We start from the raw sequence: 16,310 nt of genomic DNA on the forward strand, positions 1-16,310 counted from the left end.
AATGTACACACTAAAGTTTGAAGCAGCATGTAGCGTCTGCTTTCAGGGATATTTTTCTGATCGGGGTCTACTCTCTGTGTCCACTCTGGGTTTACTTTGGGTTTACTCTGGGTCCACTCTATTAAACCCGGAGTAAACCCAGAAAGTAGATCCAGGGTGTAGTTGGGGTTTACTTTCTGTTAGATTGGGTCTGATGGTTACTGTATTTCATGAAAAAGTACACAAAGAGTACTGCAGTTGATGCAACTAAAATGTAGGTAAAGACAAATTTCACTGCACTATATGAAAATCACATTCTTCACATTTCTAAAAGTCAATTCCCGATCATCTGGACTACATTCTGCTGTGAAATAAAAAAAAAACATTGACCGTCAACCTCCTTCACACCTTTAAACAAATGTCTGCATCTGAGCCTGTCAATGCATTTTTGTTTTGGTCTGCTTAATCTTTCATCAAATGATTTTGTAAGTCATATCGAAATTTGGCAAATCATTCCCACCCTCTATATCCTGAATCTCATTTAGAACAGCGTTTGTAAGTGCAGTTCTTCCTTTATTTTCTTGAATATTGTTTATTAAGAAATACTCTCCCCAAATGGCTATAAAGCCCTTGCCCTTGCACATACCTAAAACCATCCATTAAAATAACAAAAGAAAGTTCTACGCAAGACTAGTTTTATTTTGTTAAGTTAGAAAATACATTTTTCAGCACTGTCAACACATTTACCTAATACAGCCCATTATTAAAACAAAGAAGGTAAATGTTTTAAGCCGAATATTAGCCGAAAAATGTCCATTCTGTAAGATAAAGAGCTAAACTCGGCCCTACGGGCCTAGATCAGTTCTTTCTCTCACAGAATGGGCAGTTTCCGGCTTATATCCTTTACGTAAATCATAATGATAAATTTCAAAGACATTTATTAAAAAGAAAAAGGTAAAATAGCCAGCAAAGTTTGAATGTACATGTCAAAATTGTTACAGCAATTTTCAATTGACCTTAAAATAGAGGAACCATAAAAAAGGAATTTTCATGTACAATCAAAACTTGGAGTTTTTGTTATAAGACTAACAATATATTTGAAGTGAACATTCGGTTAAAAAACAATTAATAATTTTTTCATTCAATTTTCATTGACGTTAAATGAATTATAATTGACAAAGTAAACAAATCACTGACATTTAAGTTAAAAAAAAACCCGTACTGGCTCTTTCCATGATGGCAAAAGAAGGCAATAATTAAAAATCATTGTTTTAGAAATCTAATGTTTAACAGCACGAAAATTAAAGAAATAGCTTTTGTGAGTATACCCAGCCAGTAATGAATGAAAATGACTACCAATGCATCTTGCTCTGAAAAATACTTTCTGGAATCAAGGCCTTGACATTAATCAATAAAATGCTGCAAACGTCCGTGTTACATTTTGCTTTAAAATTATATTTTATCTGTAAAACTTACTTATTGACATTTCATTAAGGTCTTCCGTTTCCAACGGAAGACCTTATAGTGATTGTAATGTTTCTTATTAAGGTCTTCCGTTTCCAACGGAAGACCTTATAGTGATTGTAATGTTTCTTATTATTATTATTATTCTTTTTTTTTTTCCTTTTTTTGTCCACAAGATTTCTCAGAGATGGCTGGATGGATTATCTTGAAATTTTCAGGACTGATAGAAAATGATAATATCTCTAGGCGTTTTTTTCATTTTTTCAAAATTCACTTCCTGTCGTCCGTTTCCTGTCCCGCGACAAAAAACTATGGACAATGAGATCTCAGAAACGATAAAGACTTGAACCTCCAAACTTTGAGGGATGATAGACCTATAGTTGTAGATGTGTTTAAACTATTTTGTTTTGTTCGTCGTAACTTCCGGTCGTCACCGGAAGCACTTCAAAAATAACTATTTTTCGCATAAAATTCATTTTCGATAAAATAAATATATAAGTATAAATCTATGCATAGGTTATCTATGCGATGTTAACTCAACAAAAAAATTCTACTTCCGGTGAGATATCTCAAATATCTCAGGTAGCTTTTTTGAAACACATTTTGTACAAACGAGATCTCAGAAACTATAAGTGATCAAAGCACAAAACTTTCATGGATGATAGACATTTGATTGAAGATGTGTTTAACCGGTTTCGTTTTGCCTTCCGTCACTTCCGGTTCACACAGGAAGAGTTCAAACAAATCGAGCTGTTTATCAGTTTAACTTATTTCCATTGATATTTGTTGTGTGCTGGATGAGAAATGAAGTACAAAGGGCAAGTTTACAAGATATATTAAATACAATTTGGATTGAGCACTTCCGTTTGTCCGTTTCCTGTCCCGCGTTGAAAAAGCTTGTATCAACGAGATCTCAAAAACGGTAAAGACTTGAACATCCAAACTTAGTGGGATGATAGACCCATAGCTGTAGATGTGTTCACACTATTTTGTTTTGTTCGTCGTAACTTCCGGTCGTCACCGGAAGCACGTCAAAAATAACTACTTTTTCGCGTCAGATTCTTTTTCCATAAAATAAATATATAAGTATAAATCTATGCATAGATTGTCTATGCGATGTTAACTCAACAAAAAAATTCTACTTCCGGTGAGATATCTCAAATATCTCAGGTAGCTTTTTTGAAACACATTTTGTACAAACGAGATCTCAGAAACTATAAGCAATCAAAGCACAAAACTTTCATGGATGATAGACATTTGATTGTAGATGTGTTTAACCGGTTTCGTTTTGTCTTCCGTCACTTCCGGTCCACACAGGAAGAGTTCAAACAAATCGCGCTGTTTATCAGTTTAACTGTTTTCCTTTGATATTTGTAGTGAAGTCGATGAACAATTAAGTAGAAAGGGCAAGTACAAAAAAATTTTAATTACAATTTACATTGAGCACTTCCGTTTGTCCGTTTCCTGTCCCGAGACAAAAAACCTTGATTCCTGGAGATCTCAAAAACGGTAACGACTTGAACGATCAAACTTTGTGGGATGATAGACCTATGTATGTACATGTGTATACACTATTTTGTTTTGTTCGGCTTAGCTTCCGGTCGTCACCGGAAGCAATTCAACAATTTGTTTTATTCATTTTCATAAAATGAAAATATCAGTATACAATCTTACATATGTCATCTATATAATTTTTAATTGGCAAATAAATTTTACTTCCGGTGAGATATCTCAAATATCTCTATGTAGCTTTTCTTTTTACAAATTTGATGTCCGCAATATTTTCGTCATTGTAAGTGATTGAGACACGAATCTTTCATAGATTGTTTGATAGAATTTTGATTGGGGATGTGTTTAAAGGGTTTAATTTTGTCAACTGTCACTTCCGGTTCTTACCGGAAGGGTTCAAACAAATCCTGTTTTTAACAAGTTTAGCTGACTTTCTTGGAATTTCATCTAGCCTGATAAACAGTGATGTACATTAAGCAAATGTACGAGAAATACCAGCTTTTGTTTTTATTAATCACTTTCGTTCGTCCGTTTCGGTCCCGAGACAAAAAATATTGTTTCAAAGAGATCTTAGATTTGGCAGAGTCGTGAACAACCAAACTTTGAGGAAGGATTGACTTATGATTGTACAAATGGTTAACATTTTTGTTTAGATCGGTGTTACTTCCGGTCGTCACAGAAAGTACTTAAAAAAATGATTTCTTTTTCATTCTCGTTGTTTTACATGTAAGTAACGTCTGGATATATCATTCACAATAATTATCATATCAACTGTTTTTTGCATGTAAGAGAAGCAATGTCTTACAGTTAAATTGATACATGTATATCAAAACGGAAGACCTTTTTGTTGCTTTTGCAACAAGTGTCTAGTTATTAAGGTCTTCCGTTACAACGGAAGACCTTCTAGTGATTGTAATGTTTTTTATTATTATTATTATTATTATTTTTTTCCCAGTTTTTGTCCACAAGATATCTCAGAGATGGCTGGATAGATTTACTTGAAATTTTCTGGATTGATAGAAAATGATCATATCTCTAGGCGATTTTTTCATTTTTTGAAAATTCATTTCCTGTCGTCCGTTTCCTGTCCCGCGACAAAAAGCTTGTCACATCGAGATCTCAGAAACGATAAAGATTTGAACATCCAAACTTTGAGGGATGATAGACCTATAGTTGTAGATGTGTTTAAACATTTTTGTTTTGTTCGGCGTAACTTCCGGTCGTCACCGGAAGCTCTTCAAATTTTTTTGTTTTTACGTATTTAATTTATTTTCCATAGAATAAAGATATTAGTATAGATCCTTACATATGCCATCTATACAATGTTGAATAAACAAAAAAATTCTACTTCCGGTGAGATATCTCGATTATCTCAGGAAGCTTTTTTAAAACATATTTTGTACCCGCAAGTTCTCAGATACTGTACGTGATCAAGACACGAAACTTTTACTAAACATAGACATTTGATTGAAGATGTGTTTAAACAGTTTCATTTTGTCTTCCGTCACTTCCGGTCCACAGCGGAAGAGTTCAAACAAATCAAACTGTTTATCCGTTAAACTGTTTTGATTTGATAGTTTTAGCTACTTCGATGAATAATAATGTAAAAGAGGAAAGTAACAAGATATAAAAAATTTAAATTTCATTAAGCACTTCCGTTTGTCCGTTTCCTGTCCGGAGACAAAAAACCTTATATCGACGAGATCTCAAAAACGGTAACGACTTCAACAACCAAACTTTGTAGGATTATAGACCTGTGTATGGACACGTGTTAACACTATTTTATTTCATCCGGCGTAACTTCCGGTCTTCACAGGAAGTACACCCAATTTTGATATTTTTAAAAATATTTTGGTTATTTAGCGTATAAGTAACATTTTAGCTATAGAAATACAAAAAGTCATCTACACATGGTAAAAAAATGTTCTACTTCCGGTGAGACATCTCATATATCTCAGATAGCCTTCTTTTTTAAAAACAAAGAATAAATAAGATCTCAGAAACTATGATAGATCAAGACACAAAACTTATATATATTATATTCATTTTCTGTTTACAAGATAACTGGATTTCTTGTGCAGACTAATACATGAAAAACGGAAGACCTTCTTGTTGCTATAGCAACAAGAGTCTAGTTATTATTATTTTTTTTTTTCCTTTTTTTGTCCACAAGATTTCTCAGAGATGGCGGGATGGATTTTCTTGAAATTTTCAGGACTGATAGAAAATGATAATATCTCTAGGCGTTTTTTTCATTTTTTCAAAATTCACTTCCTGTCGTCCGTTTCCTGTCCCGCGACAAAAAGCTATGGACAATGAGATCTCAGAAACGATAAAGACTTGAACCTCCAAACTTTGAGGGATGATAGACCTATAGTTGTAGATGTGTTTAAACTATTTTGTTTTGTTCGTCGTAACTTCCGGTTGTCACCGGAAGCACTTCAAAAATAACTATTTTTTCGCATAAAATTCATTTTCGATAAAATAAATATATAAGTATAATTCTATGCATAGGTTATCTATGCGATGTTAACTCAACAAAAAATTTCGACTTCCGGTGAGATATCTCAAATATCTCAGGTAGCTTTTTTGAAACACATTTTGTACAAACGAGATCTCAGAAACTATAAGTGATCAAAGCACAAAACTTTCATGGATGATAGACATTTGATTGAAGATGTGTTTAACCGGTTTCGTTTTGTCTTCCGTCACTTCCGGTCCACACAGGAAGAGTTCAAACAAATCGAGCTGTTTATCAGTTTAACTTATTTCCATTGATATTTGTAGTGTGCTGGATGAGAAATAAAATACAAAGGGCAAGTTTACAAGATATATTAAATACAATTAAGATTGAGCACTTCCGTTTGTCCGTTTCCTGTCCCGCGTTGGAAAAGCTTGTATCAACGAAATCTCAAAAACGGTAAAGACTTGAACATCCAAACTTTGTGGGATGATAGACCCATAGCTGTAGATGTGTTCACACTATTTTGTTTTGTTCGTCGTAACTTCCTGTCGTCACCGGAAGCACTTCAAAAATAACTATTTTTTCGCATAAAATTCTTTTTCCATAAAATAAATATATAAGTATAAATCTATGCATAGATTGTCTATGCGATGTTAACTCAACAAAAAAATTCTACTTCCGGTGAGATATCTCAAATATCTCAGGTAGCTTTTTTGAAACACATTTTGTACAAACGAGATCTCAGAAACTATCAGCGATCAAAGCACAAAACTTTCATGGATGATAGACATTTGATTGAAGATGTGTTTAACCGGTTTCGTTTTGTCTTCTGTCACTTCCGGTCCACACAGACAGAGTTCAAACAAATCGAGCTGTTTATCAGTTTAACTGTTTTCCTTTGATATTTGTAGTGAAGTCGATGAACAATTAAGTAGAAAGGGCAAGTACAAAAAAAATATTAATTACAATTTACATTGAGCACTTCCGTTTGTCCGTTTCCTGTCCCGAGACAAAAAACCTCGATTCCTGGAGATCTCAAAAACGGTAACGACTTGAACGATCAAACTTTGTGGGATGATAGACCTATATATGTACATGTGTTTACACTATTTTGTTTTGTTCGGCGTAGCTTCCGGTCGTCACCGGAAGCACTTCAAAAATTTGTTTTATTCATTTTACATAAAATGAAAATATCAGTATACAATCTTACATATGTCATCTATATAATTTTAAATTGGCAAATAAATTTTACTTCCGGTGAGATATCTCAAATATCTCTATGTAGCTTTTCTTTTTACAAATTTGATGTCCGCAATATTTTCGTCATTGTAAGTGATTGAGACACGAATCTTTCATAGATTGTTTGATAGAATTTTGATTGGGGATGTGTTTAATTTTGCCAACTGTCACTTCCGGTTCTTACCGGAAGGGTTCAAACAAATCCTGTATTTAACAAGTTTAGCTGACTTTTTTGGAATTTCATCTAGCCTGATAAACAGTGATGTACATTAAGCAAATGTACGAGAAATACCAGCTTTTGTTTTTATTAATCACTTTCGTTCGTCCGTTTCGGTCCCGAGACAAAAAATATTGTTTCAAAGAGATCTTAGATTTGGTAGAGTCGTGAACAACCAAACTTTGAGGCAAGATTGACTTATGATTGTACAAATGGTTAACATTTTTGATTAGATCGGCGTTACTTCTGGTCGTCACAGAAAGTACTTAAAAAATTGATTTCTTTTTCATTCTCGTTGTTTTACATGTAAGTAACGTCTGGATATATCATTCACAATAATTATCATATCAACTTTTTTTGCATGTAAGAGAAGCAATGTCTTACAGTTAAATTGATACATGTATATCAAAACGGAAGACCTTTTTGTTGCTTTTGCAACAAGTGTCTAGTTGTTATTATTTTTGCAGTGTTGAGCCAAATTATGCTAGATTATGGCAAATAGAAATGTTTGATTTGTAGATATGAACACAACCCTTTTAATGCGTTATCTGAAATTCATGCCCATTAAGAAAATTGTAAATAAAAAATTGGATGGGAGTTTTGTAACCATTGTATACCTTTTTCATAAGCATTAAAAACAAAAAACGACTCTTTGCAAAAAAATTAAATTTATGGTAATAAATTGTTTTATGTAAAGTTCGAAGTTTGATTGCTATTTGTTTTACATCCCACTGGAGGCCCCAATTATGTATAGATGTATTTAAAACAAGTACCCTGTGTAGGGCCCCAGTGTTTACAATTGTAGCCAATCACAGCTCAGCATCTTCATTATTCTTTTGTTTTCTCGATAGTGGCGGCTGTAATTTTAGCTCTACAATTTTAGCTCTACTCTGCGTTGTATCTTGAGTGTCTGGATTATAATCCTCGCCATCTTCAGGTATAACATTAACTTAATCTTTTACATCAATGAGCTACTTTGTGCACTCTCGGTGTGTTTGCAGATTTTCAATCGTGCTTGTGTTTCTGTGTGGAGACTTATAGCGTGGGTCACGTGACCGATTGTTTTGAAAATAATGGAGCCAATTCGGGTGTGTGTGTTGGGACATTCGTTTATACGTCGTTTGAAAGACTATTCTTTAACGGATGTGGAAAATGAAAACTTGAGGTTAAAACCGGAGAACTTTAGTGTGGAATTCCGTGCTACGGGAGAACTGACGATAAAAAAGTTGGTAAAAGATGAACAATTTATGTCATTCATAAACTCACCGGACATTGTTTTTATTCAGATGGGAGAAAACGATTTGGACAATGGAGTGGCGGTGGAAAAATTATCGCGAGACATTATTAGTTATTCAAATTTTCTGATAGAGGGATGCGATATTAAAACAGTTGTGATCGGACAGTTATTATGGAGAAGAAGATCTGGTTTATTCAACGACAAAGTCGTCGAACTGAATAAATATTTGCAGGACTGGTGTAGTAATTCTCAAACAAAAATAATATTCCATCATCACCATAGATTCTGGAGTCCTAGCCTTGAATTTTTGGCAAATGATGGCGTGCATATAAGATGTACTGCCACAGATAAGAAACACATGCACAAGTACTTACAGAGTGTAAAAAGAGCAATCTTGAGGGCATCAAAACTTCTTGATCGGTAATCAGTTAACAAGTAATTTGTTGAAGAGTCATGTCTTATCATATTCACTTAATGAGCTTGTATTCAGTCTGTGATTCTGTATTTTGTACCTATTTTTGTCTCTGATGGTTGTAAGTGCAAACTTTGGATTACAAATGATATAATCCTGTACTCAACCTAAATGAAACAAAAAATCTTTATAGGTACATTATACCCATTTAAAGGATCATTTTTTTGTTTCACCATATTCACTTAATGAGCTCACATTCAGTCTGTGATTCTGTATTTTGTGCCTATTCTTGTCTCTGATGGTTGTAAGTGCAAACTTTGGATTACAAATGATATAATCCTGTACTCAACCTAAATAAAAATTTCTTTATAGGTACATTATACCCATTTGAAGGATCATTTTTGTTATACAGACTGATTTTCTAGATTTTAAACAATTATTTAGCTTTAAAACTTTGACGAAAATACTTGTACAGGTCCTTGTACATATGATCCTGTCTGTATCTGAAAATTTTATGGGATCAAAATTTTGGAAGTCTTGACTTGTGTACCTGTATTCTGGTTGTTTTCACAATTATAAAAGAACAATTAACCTGGATTCATGTCAAAATTTTATCTCGTAGTATAATCCTAAAACTAAAGTTCTGTACAAATAAAGCTAATCATTAATATTTTAGTATTTCATGACTTAAATCATAAAGCAATGATTTGAGATCTACCAATATTTCATAGGTTACATTTTTTTCTTTTTTTCTCTCTTCCCATTGCAACAAATCGGGTTCTCTTATGTTTACACATTATTTCAGAGATGCCGAGAAAACGACAGAGAACGGAGGTTCCTACGAGTGCCATGGCTATTACAAAGACAAAGCGAACCAAGAGAGTGTTGGATCCAGTGGACAACACGCAAATCGATTACGATAAATTGGCAGATGCCATCATTAGGAAACAAAATAGACCAGGACCACAACTAATCCAAGATAATCCAAGTTCTGATACTTCAGGGAGTTCAGGCATAGTGGTCGACAACGATGTGGAACAGCCCACCTTGCAGCCACCCACCATCGAGCCTCAGAATGCATCAGCAGGAGAGATGCATGTACAACATGCAATGAATTCATCTTTGAATATGCATGAAACAGCCCAGTCCTCTTTTTTGTTAGCGTTAGATCAGCTATTTGGAGGTGAGTCTCTCTCTGTAGGAGACAAAGCCTCATTGAACAGTGTTGCTCCCCTGCATCTATCCGCAGGAATTCCTTTGGGGGCAACTGTGCCGCTTAGAATAAAACAAAAAATTTGGGCCAACAAATTTGTTGATGTGCACACTTTACTACCCGATTTCCAAGAAGACAAATTATCTTTGCAGGTAGAGCAGGGGAGCATCACTGTTGCATCTCAAAGGGGTAAGAAAAACCCCTTATCCATATATCAGTGGACGAATGCTTTTTTAAATTTTGCATCAGTCTATCTTGAGGTTAAGTCAGATGAAGCACCCCATTTGTTAAAATACATGTCGACAGTTAGACAAATTCATGCTACAAATGGTGACATGGCTTGGCAATATTATGATGAGAATTTTAGAATGCTTTGGGAATTCAATTCTCTCCCTTGGCAACAACCTTTGGGGGAACTTATGGTTCGAGCAACAACTATCCCAAAATCGACTCCGAACAATTTTCATCCCTCAAATAAGACGCGAATGCAGTCCTTTCGAGGAAAACCATGTTATGCGTACAACAACGGTCAGCCATGTCTCTCTTCCCCGTGTACATTCAAACATATCTGCCTCTATTGTAAAGACCCCCACCCCAGATTTCAATGTTCAAAAGCAAAAAACCCACCCACTCAATTTGGTGGTCAATCCACAAAATCCCATAATAATCTCCAAAAACCCAAATCTTCCCAGCCCAGTAAACCCGTGTAAACTCCATTATTATTTAGATGGTTATGACCCACATCTCAAACAATACCTGATTGACGGGTTTTCTCAAGGATTCAAATTAGGTTGTGTTACCTCTCCAGAAAAGAGATTATGTAAAAATCATTCCTCCATTCAAAAAAATTTTGATCTCGTTCACGAAAAGTTAAAAGTTGGACTGCATTTAGGAAGGATAGAAGGTCCCTTTAAAGATTTACCATTTCCTGACTTAGTTTGCTCCCCATTAGGTTTGATACCAAAATCCACACCTGGAAAATTCAGGTTGATTCATGATCTCTCATTTCCAGCATCTGATTCAGTCAATTCTCATATCCCAGATGAAGAAGCAAAAGTTCAGTATGACACAATCTATTCAGTTATAGATTTAGTTAAAAAGTTTGGTCAGGGCTGTCTAATGGCAAAAACGGATTTAGAAGATGCATTTCGGGTTATTCCGATCCATCCGAGTTGCTTTAAATTATTGGGATTTTCTTGGAATGATGAATTCTATTTTGATAGATGCCTGCCCATGGGGGCTAGAAGTAGTTGTAGGATTTTTGAGACTTTCAGTTGTGCGTTACAATGGATTATGTGTAATAAATCCCATACACAGGGAATGTCACACATGATAGATGATTTTTTCTTCTTTGGAAAACAAGGTTCCCAGAGTTGTGTTCAAGATTTGTCACAGTTTATTTCTTTGTGCTCAGATATAGGGGTTCCAATAAAACATGAAAAGACAGTGCTTCCATCAACAGTCATAACAATATATGGTATTGAAATTGACTCGGTAGCTATGGAGTGCAGACTACCAAAGGAAAAGGTAGAAAAGATTCGCGAAAAATTACAATATTTTGTTAAGAAGAAAAAGGTGACCTTAACAGAACTGAGATCATTATTAGGGTTATTGAATTTTGCCACATCTGTTATTTGCCCTGGGAGAGCTTTTTTGAGACGCTTAACTGATCTTACCAAAGGTCCCCCCAAACCCCATTACTTTCGAGTGAGGATCAAAAAGGAAGCTCGGCTGGATATAAAAGCTTGGTTGTTATTCATAGAGAATTTCAATAACAAGTCAGTTTTCAAAGATGACACTTTCATTTCTTCTGATCATTTGAAATTGTATACTGATGCTTCCGGATCCCTAGGTTTTGCGGGTGTATTAGGATCAAAATGGTTTGCAAATGAATGGCCTGCTACAATGAGTCACTTGCAAATTGCCATAAAAGAGTTATTTCCTATTGTTATAGCGTTAGAGTTGTGGGGTGATCTCTTAGAAAACAAGAATGTGTTATTTCTCACCGACAATGCTGCTATCACTTGTGTAATTAATAGGCAAACATCTAAAGAACCCACTATAATGCGTTTGGTGCGAAGATTAGTGGTTGTGTGCATGTGCAAAAACATCCATTTTAAAGCTGAACATATTCCAGGAAAAGTTAATGTCATAGCTGATGGATTGTCTCGACTTAAATTTCAGGAAGTACGTCAAAAGGCTCCATGGTTGGACCTGGAAGAAACTCCCATTCCACCAGAACTAATGATCATTTAAGTACGGAGTCATTGAAACTGCTTCAAAGTTCTCTATTGCCAGCAACTAAGAATCTTTTATTGGCAAAAAACCTAGCTTCATTGTTGGCAGTATTTTTAAGAGCGAAGAAGTTTTACATAAAAAAAGTTATGGGTAATGTTACAACTGTTTTTTAAAAGGTAAAAAAAATGGATCACACTGAAGAACAGTGTAGTAAATAAAATATACAGAAAAACTTACAACAGTTGATTTGCAACCTCTACAAAAGTATGAGAAATTGCAAAGGGCGATCATTATAAAAGTTCAATATAAAAAAGTTTTCCTATTCAACATCTACGAGTTTTCCTATACAACATCGAGGTGTTGGAACAAGAACTTCATTTGGATGAATGACGTATGCATATGGATCCTCTATTGTTTTCATTGGTTAATGGTTTTTATTTTGTTAATAAGATTTGTACATCCTTTTGTTGGTTCTACGACGAACGTATTTCGCAACATGTTTTTGGCCGTTAAAATGTTTTTACTCGATTGGTTATCAGAAACAGACCCAATTTAAGAATATTTAAGAATAGGAATGTTTTATAGATAAGGTTAACTAAAGTGTACATCATGTCCAGGCTCTATATATTTTAACAATGGTCTTGACAGTTACATATTGTTAATGTAGAGGCGATGGCGAGATGTGCTCATTTATGTACAAGATCTTCATCAACCTTTAAAGACTTGCTTTTCTACTGGATTGTGGATAAAGTGTAACGCTTTTGAGTTTTTTCTTTTTTACAGCTGCTCAACCTGACCTATAACGAACTGAAACTTCAATTCAATAAAACGGGAGAACTTTCTACTGTGCTTTGTTGTAAGCCAACACCAATGAAGCGCGTAAGCCCGATTTGACTTTCTTTAAGTCGACAATAACACGGTATCAATCCTAGTGACTTATTTAGGCACGTAAGACCTAACTTACAAAAATACCTTGGGTTGCCGACTTCATTCCGAAGACTTTCTCTCGCTTTATATACCTCTTGACACGTGATAAACAGTATACTCCGTACTGTTTTCCGAAGCATTAATCACATGGCAAAAGGGTAATAACAGGAAGTCAGAATTATCATCTAGGGAACCGACAGGGATGATTGATTTTAATAACTACTTCCGCTTCAATAGAAACAATGAAGTGATGTGTTCAATTCCAAATGATCTTAGAAAATTCTTGAACTCTACGCAAACTATTGATCATTGCCACCTACCAGTATGTCCATTATACACTGTCATTTCTTTACAGGTTTTGGTCTTGCGACCCTTTCCTATTTTTTTAACTTTAAAGAAGTGTCTGAAAAATTTTAACCATAATAAAAAAATGGCGATCGTTAACCTCAAATAAATATGTTCCAACTTTGCTCATTGGCAGTGAGGTTATGACGTAAATTATCATTTATTTACGAGGTTTGTTCATGTGTTAAACATGCACTGCAGTTACCAACCATATCTTTAATCGATCTGTTACTTCAATCATTGTCAGAATATTATCTCTTTTGCTGTTTGCGTTTAAGGATCACTTGATATGATCAGGGCATTGTCTTTAATGTAGCTTGTAATTCTGAAGAAAAGATACGGTACATTCCACATATATTCTAAATATCTAATCTCACACAATAGTCTACTTTTGATGCATGATACAATTTTTTTTTACTTTATATTATAAAGTGCCACAAAGCAATCACGTGCTATTGCTGAACAAGCATATATCAGGCAAAATGCCATTTGTTGTTATATCGAAATTGTTTTTGTTACATGTAGTACAAAATGTAGATATTAATTATAAAACCCTAATCTGTACACTCTTTTGATGCATTGTACACTCATTTTAACAATGACTATCTAAAAGCATACCCATAGAACTTTTCTTAATATATAAATCATTTAAAATCACCCAAACTCTTTTAATTACTGTGACGGTCCCATAGCATTTATTCATTTTTTAAAGTAAGTGTACATTAAGCTTTTGCAATTACTTTACTGCATACAAATGCATTTGATTGTTCGATTTCACAGTTGAATACAAAATGTAACGTTATCGCTGCGAATGGTAATCTAACATGTAATTACACAAAAACCTTAAATAATGAGGGTTTCTGTATTTATCAGGAATTAGCGCACATATCAACACCCACAATATAAGCCAGTCGGTTATAGAAGTTACAAAGTGAACAGACGATATCGATATTTTTCATTTTTTTTTTAAATTCCCTCTTAAGGAAGCAAAGAATGAAATTAATTGCTTTTTAAACAGCGTCACTTGCAGACAGATAATGTGGAAGAAAAGTCAATAAGATCGCTTAAATCTTAGCAGTATTCTTACTAATTTAAGTACCGTAATAATATAAAGTACTACAGGATATATAATTACAATTTTTGTGTGATTCCGCCCAATAAACTTTTTATCACAAAAATATTTGATCAAAAAGAAAAAATACATGCTTTGTACATGTACAAATCAATATCTGCTGATAACTCTTCTATAAAAGGTTACAGATTACAGATAGCATATGAAACAAACGGGAGGAAAGAATTATTTGTCGGTTTTGCCTTGGACTTAAACACTAACGAGATAAGCAACTGTCGTCAGTCTCCTCGAAATCATGCGGAACGTGATTTCGTAGGTCATTTGTAATCTCAAATATCTATGATGTTACCAGATATATCGTTATAAACCTTTTTAAATACCTTCTAAAAGTTATTCTAAAATTGTTATTTGAACTTTTTAACCGTGAACTGATCATAATTACGATTATTTTTAATACTTCCCCATTTCCAAGATTACGGGTTAGGTAAAAATCGATGTTTATTTTCTTTGTATCTAATTCATATACAACATATGATTAAAATGTATGAATAAAAACTTATCCCTTTTAACAAAAGAAAGAAATATGATCTAAGAAAACCCGACATATTTTACTGGGATTGAACAGAGTTTTAATAACTTGTCAAGGCTCGCGTGATAGTTTGGGAAGTGAACATTGCGAATGTAGAAGTTGCCTATCCTTTAGTATATACTTCCCTGTTTTGACCAAAGACATTAATTCAGCAGATATAATTCTGTCCTTTTTCATTGTTTGAATCATTTCTTATTTTTTAATGTTTTTCAATCCTTTAAATAGCTCTGATACCGCGCATAATCCTTTGTGCTTTCTTAGCTGGTCTTTTCTCACTGCTGTTTGAAATATTTCAACTACGTAAGTTTTATTAATTTTCATTTACCTACAATGCCAATATAATGTCTCAATGTTTAAAAAATGAGATAATTAGTTTCTTTTTAAGAGAGAGAGAGAGAGAGAGAGAGAGAGAGAGAGAGAGAGAGAGAGAGAGAGAATGAAACAAAACTATATTACTTAACTATCACATACCTCAAACATTCTGTCAACGTATATTAAATTCATTATCAAAACCCTATTTTCATGAACATCTTTCTTCAATTTAGCGAATGTGGTATGTAACAGTCAATTATGTATCATAAATAAAGACAGATGTCCATAATCAATATAATGTTTAAAGAGACGAAAGAATTTGTTGGACGTAAAAGTAAAATATTAATTACTGTTTATCGATTTTAACAAAACATCTTCAAAAAGATGTGAAGATTATACAATAACAAAGCAAGTAGCTAAATATTCACTGCTGATTCGAGAGCATTGTACTATCGTTATTAAGTTATTATTATTAAGTATTGCATATAGAACAAATAGCGAATGATAATGATTTTGATTGATGCACAAGGTAAATTTAAACATCGAAAAAATATGCCCCTATAGAATTCATCAAAAATAAACCCACATTTACCATGCTTCCTAAGATATTTTAAAGGAATAGGAATTTTGAAAGTAAATATTGAATATAAAGGCTGTCTGCATTATGTTTTTGTATGGGAACTTCAATTTCTTTCTATATATCTCCATGTTGAACTCTACAGGGTCAAACAAAATTGAACAAATAAGAGACTATACAGTATACACATTTTAGATATTGTTATTTTTATTATTTACAGGTTATTTTTTACCCTCCCTGTTCCGAAAGGATGTGACTTCTATTCCATAAATTAAGAATTTAAAACACCATGTTTGATATATAATTGATAAAGTCATGGTTTTACACACCCCATTAAAAGACAATTAAAGCAAGCAACATTCTAGATTTTTAGAACACCACGTGTTGTTTCAAAGGGCATAATAAACACTGTAAAGTTTCAAAAGTGAACAATGAAGAAAATTGTTTGCTTCAATCAATTTAGTTGCATAGCATTTTAGCTCAGTAGTTTGAATATCAGGTTTTTGAGCTACAGAT

The 16,310-nt window shown here is 33.8% G+C and overlaps 2 protein-coding genes across 7 annotated transcripts in view; one reads left to right on the plus strand and one right to left on the minus strand.

Moving 5' to 3' along the window:
• Positions 1-15,458, minus strand: part of LOC128168021 (uncharacterized) — a 41,677-nt gene extending 26,219 nt beyond the window's left edge. Inside the window, exon 1 of the mRNA XM_052834078.1 lies at positions 15,377-15,458. Coding sequence (XP_052690038.1) covers positions 15,377-15,409 — 33 coding nt within the window. The 5' untranslated portion in view covers positions 15,410-15,458. The remainder of the gene's footprint in view (positions 1-15,376) is intronic.
• On the plus strand, positions 7,538-13,313 carry LOC128168022 (uncharacterized). 6 transcript variants are annotated; one of them, XM_052834081.1, is made up of 4 exons: positions 7,538-7,809; positions 9,327-9,704; positions 11,919-11,990; positions 12,756-13,313. In XM_052834081.1, exons 2-4 carry the CDS (start codon positions 9,329-9,331, stop codon positions 12,773-12,775), a joined length of 468 nt encoding a protein of 155 aa, XP_052690041.1. In that variant the 5' UTR covers positions 7,538-7,809; positions 9,327-9,328; the 3' UTR covers positions 12,776-13,313. The 6 variants fall into 6 exon arrangements, 4 of the variants coding, with proteins under 4 accessions (XP_052690041.1, XP_052690042.1, XP_052690040.1 ...); XR_008241283.1 differs by lacking the exon at positions 7,538-7,809 and adding an exon at positions 7,818-8,529 and having other exon boundaries at positions 12,756-13,310; XM_052834082.1 differs by lacking the exon at positions 11,919-11,990 and having other exon boundaries at positions 12,756-13,312.
• Positions 15,459-16,310: the final 852 nt, after the last annotated feature.

Source organism: Crassostrea angulata, chromosome 10, assembly GCF_025612915.1.
Source record: "Crassostrea angulata isolate pt1a10 chromosome 10, ASM2561291v2, whole genome shotgun sequence".
Lineage (NCBI taxonomy): Eukaryota > Metazoa > Mollusca > Bivalvia > Ostreida > Ostreidae > Magallana > Magallana angulata.

What these genes read in the sequence shown, in the direction of transcription:
- LOC128168022 (XM_052834079.1), top strand. Translation starts at nt 9,329, where the DNA reads ATGCCGAGAAAACGACAGAGAACGGAGGTTCCTACGAGTGCCATGGCT.